The 7,195-nt window shown below is 33.6% G+C and overlaps 1 protein-coding gene across 3 annotated transcripts; it reads left to right on the top strand.

Moving 5' to 3' along the window:
- Positions 1–2,063: 2,063 nt before the first annotated feature.
- Positions 2,064–6,915, top strand: LOC140807147 (uncharacterized). Of its 3 annotated transcripts, none has more exons than XM_073163865.1 (12): positions 2,064–2,263; positions 2,826–2,947; positions 3,496–3,546; positions 3,618–3,644; positions 3,903–4,007; positions 4,197–4,304; positions 4,463–4,534; positions 4,617–4,667; positions 4,898–4,960; positions 5,042–5,166; positions 5,737–5,905; positions 6,051–6,915. In XM_073163865.1, exons 2-12 carry the CDS (start codon positions 2,921–2,923, stop codon positions 6,771–6,773), a joined length of 1,521 nt encoding a protein of 506 aa, XP_073019966.1. In that variant the 5' UTR covers positions 2,064–2,263; positions 2,826–2,920; the 3' UTR covers positions 6,774–6,915. The 3 variants fall into 3 exon arrangements, with proteins under 3 accessions (XP_073019966.1, XP_073019964.1, XP_073019965.1); XM_073163863.1 differs by lacking the exon at positions 2,064–2,263 and adding an exon at positions 3,040–3,101 and having other exon boundaries at positions 2,561–2,947; XM_073163864.1 differs by lacking the exon at positions 2,064–2,263 and having other exon boundaries at positions 2,561–2,947.
- Positions 6,916–7,195: the final 280 nt, after the last annotated feature.

The raw sequence follows: 7,195 nt of genomic DNA, 5'->3' as shown, positions 1-7,195 counted from the left end.
CACTCTTGCTCTAAGAACCCTACTATTTTCCTCTCAAAATCTGAAATAGAGTGTAAGGAATTGTGTGTGTGTGTAATTAACATGAATGTGTGTGTGTAAAAAGAGTGTGTGCGTGAGTTTTGGGTTTAGTTAGGGAATTAAATGGCTTAATTATACCATTAACAATTAATTAAAATGCTAATTAAAATGCTAATTCTAAGCCAAGTCCCCTAATTTAAAATAAAAAGTACACTTGCTAAACTTTAAAAGTTTTACAATCTTAAAATCATTAAATAAATAAATAAATTAGGCTTTTAAAATGCTAAAACCAAGTAAATCTGAAAAGATCGGTTAGAAGGTGATAAGTGTTTAGAAGGGGGGTTTTGAATAAACACTCACGGATTATAAATTCTTTTCGAAGATTGGGTTCAGTTTAATGACAACTGACACTCGGTATCTCGTCAGTCGATAACAATCAGTTTAATTGAAAAACATTTGCGGAAGTAGACTGACTGATAGATAGAATAGCTGATAGTAACTGAAATAAAATGCACACGGTTTGTTTCTGGATGTTCGGAGAATAGAATAACTCATACGTCACCTCTTCTATCACGAAGATAAGATTTTCACTAAAAGACTTTGATCGAATGCAAACGTTGTACTGACCACTTCAGTCTGGACTTAACATTTCCAAACTGAAACTCTTAGTTCACAAAAACTTTTACAGTGCATGACTGAATATAACACAACTGAATGAATCTAACAAAGATTACAAAGTGCTAACAAGCTCGTCAAAATAGCCTTGATTGCTACTGATATATCTGATAAGAGTGAGCTCTTGATATTTGAATACGAGTGTTGATTTTAGCAGAGTAACATCAAGCTTGAATAGAATAGGTGTTTGTGTTGTATCTTCTCAGCTGCCCTCTTCACCTATTTATAGGTTTCCCTCTCAACGGTAATATTAAATAACATTTGAATCCATATATCCGTTGATTGCCACGTCAATATTCTCTGAAATTCGTACACTGCAATATTTGAATTGTGGCGTTCCACTACCAGTTGCAGTCTGTTGTACTATTTGTCGGTTGTCGTTCTCAACTGATGACGTATACAGCTGAGAGATCAGCTGAAGGATACTCTGCTGGAAAACTCACAACTGATTGTTTCAACTGATCAGTTCCCAACTGATCAGTCAGTTAGATTTGGATTTAGCTGGTATGCATTAATCTTCAGCTAATGACAACTAACAGTTGTAAGATTTTTAGTCAGTTAAGCTCGTTTGTCTTTGATCAGTTATTCCAGTAAGTTCGAAGCTTAGTTTGTCAAATCACTGAAATTTAGTTTCCAACAAAATCATTTAAAATGCCCATTTCTTAACTTAAAATAAAATACCGTGTTTTAAAATTGCCAAAATCGTTGCCGATCTCTTTTCCTCGATCCCTCATCGAATAATCACCTGAAAAATGAAACTCGAGAAAAAATTTTAACGTGCATCACATAAATATAATAATATAAAATAATTAAATTAAATGGATCATGCATCGCTATAAATAATTTTAAACTTAAGTAAACAATTTGACAAGTTTAAATAAATACATGAGTTTTACGTGTAGTGAATTTGAGCTCTACATTAATATTTTACATTTTCTCTTACATTTAATTTATATGTTTTATTTTTATTTTTATGCAAGTATTATTTATTTTTATATGTTGTATTCTTTCATTTTAAGTTTATAATAAAATTTAATTTTAAATAAATAACACTTAGAAAATAAGATAAAATTAGGTACTAAATATATAAAAACATTTTATTATTTATATAAAATAATAATACTTTAAATTTTGTAAATAATTTGAAATTGAATTTATTTACTTTTAAATAAAAATAAGATGATGAGTGGATAACGAAATCTATGTACAAATAATGAGTATTAATGTTAAAAATGGAAAAATAGATATGTTTATGACATGTGAATTTTACGATTTTTGACGACGCGATGAGTGATATTACGGTATCGAATCGTATACTCGAAAGAGGTGATGGATGAGCTAAGTAAATTTTTTAAAATATCAATCAAATATTATATTTGCCTGGACAAACGATAAACCCTCACGGCTTCTTCCCCACTCAACAGCTTTTGTGCTTTCCAATATGTTTCAGTCATTTTCATACGAACTTTGATTAGCATAAAATCTTGATCAAACTGGGGGAAAGATTGCTGATTTAAGTGGATCAAACGCTGCTCAATTCATTCCATTTTATTGAAGAAATTGAGAGAAGGTTGGATTTCGATTTACTTTGTCGTTTCTGCTTGAATTTTTCCTTGGCTATTTGCTGAAACTGCAAATGAAACGACTCTTAATATAACTGTAAATGGGGCTTCTGTTCTTCTCCGACGATTTGATTTGCTTTCATATTTTATAATCACTTTAATGTTTCAGTTTTTATATTCATTCTTTTGACCACTGGTTTAGTTTTTGTGTTGTTGGAATGACTGATTGATATGTAGATGATCGCCCAAGTATCTGTAACCTTTGTTGGTGTTGCTTAATCTGAAAATTTTACTGGAGAAGTGGAAATTCTGAGAAAGTTCGTAACTTTTTTGGCAAGAGGGTGGAATCGAAATTCATTCACGAGGCGACTTTAATTTTGATAAAATTTCAAATTTTTCTTACGATGAATATTTTTTATGAGGAGCGATATCTTCGGCTGTGTCGCATGAGCATCTGAATTCTCAAGGTTTTTTTAACTCCCAAAAATAACTTTGTTGCTTTATTTGTTAAGCGAAGATCAATGCTTTGATGTTAGTTATTGTTTTACCAATATAATTGTATTACAAAAGATAGAGGGCAATGTCAACCACTTCTAAAATGGAAGCAAGAGTGGACAGAAATCAACAACCACCACAGCCAAAGATACAAATATATTCTACTCCAAATGATGAAATATCTGGCTTCTGGAGAGGTTCTGCCATAACTTTTCTTTTTTAATTTCAAAGAAATTTCTTGCTTGTTATAAGTGAACTTTATTCGCTAAATTGATATTTATTTTATCAGAGAAGTATGAAAAAGATGCAAAGAAGAACTGGGATATATTTTATAAACGTCATCAAGACCGGGTTTGTTCATTTGTTCCATCTTATCCAATTAGCTGAAAAAATATGATTGTCAAAGTTCTCTTCAGGGGATATATGAGTTTTTACTATCTATTAGATTGACAAGAGGATCTTGTCGATTCAAGAAGTCAAGATGCTAGATTTGGACAAACATTTTCTGTTTGGGGTTCTGCTAATGTATATAATGTTTTGGATGTAAAAAAGTGGATATTGACTCAGGAAGTCGATATCAGTTGTGGCATGTTGCCAGGTTTTACTTAAGATTGACCAATCCACTTATTAGAGTTTCTAGCAGTTGCTTGATTCCTGATTTCTTGTCTCTCCCCGTATCAATTGTTTACCACTTTTAGGCATTTGGTTAAATGATGTTACTTTTTTGTGTTTTCGTATTCCTCAGTTCTTTAAAGATCGGCATTACCTGGACAAAGAGTGGGGACACCACTTCTCTGTAAGTAATTCAATCACGAAATTTGTAATTTTGACTTAAACCAGATTTTAATCAAATTGCTATCTTTGTAGGAAGAAGGAAGACATGTTATTTTGGAGGTATTCCACTATGCCGAGCATTGGTTGGTTAACCATTAACTTATTTTCAATTTCAGAATCCAACTCATCTCAGCCATGCCCCATGGATTGTTTGTATCACCTACGAAGATGAGCAAGATCGTGTTTTTTCATTTCCATTTTTTCCATCTCCCCTGGTTACAATATTTAGTTTACCGGCGTTAAAGAATTGTGATATTTAACTGCCTTTCACGTGAATTTCGTGTAAATATGGTCCTTACCACAATTGCTTTTTACTAGGTTGGTTGTGGAGCTGGAAATACTGTATTTCCTTTGCTTGCAACATACCCAGATATATTTGTGCATGCGTGTGATTTCTCACCTCGTGCTGTAGATCTGGTTAAGGTTAGATTTCTTATTTAATATTTTGTGACAATGATAATCTATTTATATGTTTATGTAATTGGCTAATATCAATAATTTTTTTTATCTCCAGTTGTGAACATTGTGATGTCTTGAGCTTTTACTGTTATAAATGTAGCATACGAAGGCATTTGTTGGTAACATGTTGTTTTGTCGTGTATACCATTCCAGAGGCACAGAGACTTCACAGAGGCAAGGATCAATGCATTTGTTTGTGATCTAACCATTGATGATTTATACCTGCATATATCTCCTTCATCCGTCGACATTGTGACAATGGTATGTATGAAGTTGCTATTACTTCAAACTTTTTTTTTTCTATTATGGTTAACTTTATGTAGTTGTCAAATGGGTTTTTTAAATCACGTCTATTTTCTTGTACCTCTTTTGATTACAAAGAATGTTTCCTTTAACCCACTGTCTAACTTTTTAAATAGATATTTGTTTTATCTGCAGTGTCCCCAGAGAAAATGGCTCTAGTGGTACAGAATATCAAAAAAGTTCTCAAGGTCATTGTCTGAGCCACACTAACATATTATTGATTTAATATGCTCTTTATTTTTTCTGATATGATTATTATTCCATACACAGCCAAATGGTCATATATTGTTTCGTGATTATGCTACTGGTGATCTTGCTCAGGTGAGACTCTGACCAGATTAACATTAATCTTTGTGATTGTTGTGTTATGAAATGCCTGTTTCTGCCTTCTGGTACCTATTTCAATTTGATTTGTGCTTATAGCTTTTAAATACTCGTAGCATAATGCAAATGGATTTAGTTTTGTTTCTTCCTTTAATGCATCAATTCAACTTGTACTGGTCTCGTATGTTGCAAGTCCCATCTTTTTATTTAATTCATCGTGCCAACAGGAAAGGTTCATTGGCAAGGAACAAAAGATCAGCGAAAACTTCTATGTGAGGGGTGATGGAACTGTAAGCTACCTTCATTCAGATTGAAGCTCCTTGAATTGTTATGAATATATCCAGTTTTGTATGAATAGTTCCTTTTGCCAGCGAGCTTTCTACTTCTCAGTTGAGTTCTTGGAAAATCTTTTCAAAGAAAGTGGATTCAACATGAAAGAACATGTTTTGTGCTGCAAGCAAGTTGAAAATAGGTCGAGAGAGATTGTGATGAAAAGGTAAATTATTTGATATTATTTTGATAAAGACTCCTCCTGCAAGGCAATATCATATTATAATGATGGTTTTTGCTGAATTCAGTTTAAACTTAAAATGAGTAATGCTCTTACATTGACAGAGAGCAAACATGCCTGTTGATGGTTCTGGGATGTGTTATCATCTGTTAAATATAACAAACCCCGTGTGTTTCTTTCTTCTTCGTATCTGATTTTATCATCGTCCAGGAAATGCCCTGCCTAGAATAGGAGATGATGGTGCTTAGCTTGATGATACTGGAAATTGTGCAGCTTTACATTTTAATTTAGAAATGGACCGTTCTTAATTCAGCTATTGTAAAAGTTAGTGTACAGAAAATTTTCCTGGCAAACATGAGAAAAGAAGGGCCAAAAGTACAGCTAACAGATTATTTGCTCTCTTTATATCCTTTTGCTTCTTCCAAATGCCACTAATAGCACAATCACATTCACCCGCTCATAAGATGCCACATAAGGATTCTTTGAATTCTGTACTCATTTCATCTTGACTGTGTATGTATTCGTTTTATAAGAAGATTGTATTTTTCCTTGCAGGCGATGGGTTCAAGCTGTATTTCAGGCAGCTTACTGTACAACTGGCAGTGCAGTGAGTCATCTACAAGGGGATAATGAGAAACCGAAAGATGTTGAAAATGGGTTTGAAATTGAAATCTCCGAGGGCATGGCCATTGAAATGTTTGGTGTACCCCCTTCCAGTGAAGAGGTGATGATCACCTCACCCTTAGCTTCTCTAAACTCACTTTCGTAAGCGCTTACTAACACCTGATGTACCCCGAAACCGTGGTTATTTATATCGGATTTGTTCTTTCATCTTACGAGCCTTTGCCTGAATTGCTAATCTTTTTCAGGTTGTTGATGTTGCAATAAAGGATTACAATTTCAAGATAAAACTACTTTCCAAAGAGTACCAACATACCTGCACGTCAACAGGCTTAATGCTATGGGAATCAGCTAGGTTAATGGCTTATGTACTTGCCACAAATCAAGAAATTGTCTCCGGTAAAAGGGTTTTAGAACTTGGATGTGGCTGCAGTGGACTCTGTTCAATGATTGCTGCTAGATCTGCGAACCTCGTTGTTGCCACTGATGGTGACACAAAAGTACTCGAATTCTTGACTGAAAATGTATCCTCAAACCTCGAATCACCATTTCTCGATACACTACACACTAGAAAACTAGAATGGGGTAATGAAACCGACATAGAAGCTATACGGAAACTAAACAGGAAAAAATTTGATGTTATTATTGGCACGGATGTGACATATATTCCTCAGGCTATTAACCCCCTGTTCGCTACCGCACGAGAATTGATGTCATCCAGCAGAATTATGGAACAGGATCAAAAACCAGTTTTGATTCTATGCCATGTTTTGCGCAGAGTAGACGAGCTGTCTTTGACTTCTGCTGCATCGGAATATGGTTTCAGATTGGTGGATAGATGGCCTGAATCAAACCCGCATGATCCATTTCAAGGTATTGTCAAGAATTGGTTTTCTGATAGTCAATACGCAGTTCCGTCTAGAGCACTCAGTATCATGTATTTTAGTGTTGCAGACACCAAAGATGATTGATAGCCAATATGCAAATCTTTTTAACTATTATTATTTGATGTTTTGAGTTTTTGTAAGATGCATGCTGAAGCCAATGTGTGAGTGAATTCAAGTCCCTTGATTTTGTTCGTTTGCCCATAGAATCAATCATTTCCTTTTTATAGTTTTGCCTTTCCTCTTAACAAGAACTCAATCGTCAAGTTAGTTAATATTAGAGCTGACAATTTTCTATTAGAAATTAAAAGTTTTATTTACTCGATTAGAATTAATTGTTCAATTTAAATCATCATGCAATTATACATATCATAGTGGCCAAATGAAAAGTTTTACATAGGGACATGAAAATCGGATTTGTATTTTGTGTATAATATATGGAAAAAACATCAAAAATTATTTAAAAGATCGATGTGATTAAAATCATGAATAGTTTATCAAAATTTTAA

This window comes from Primulina eburnea, chromosome 12 (assembly GCF_022965805.1).
Source record: "Primulina eburnea isolate SZY01 chromosome 12, ASM2296580v1, whole genome shotgun sequence".
Lineage (NCBI taxonomy): Eukaryota > Viridiplantae > Streptophyta > Magnoliopsida > Lamiales > Gesneriaceae > Primulina > Primulina eburnea.
The sequence above is the reverse complement of the archived record's forward strand: the minus strand, read 5'-3'. Positions and strand labels throughout refer to the sequence as shown.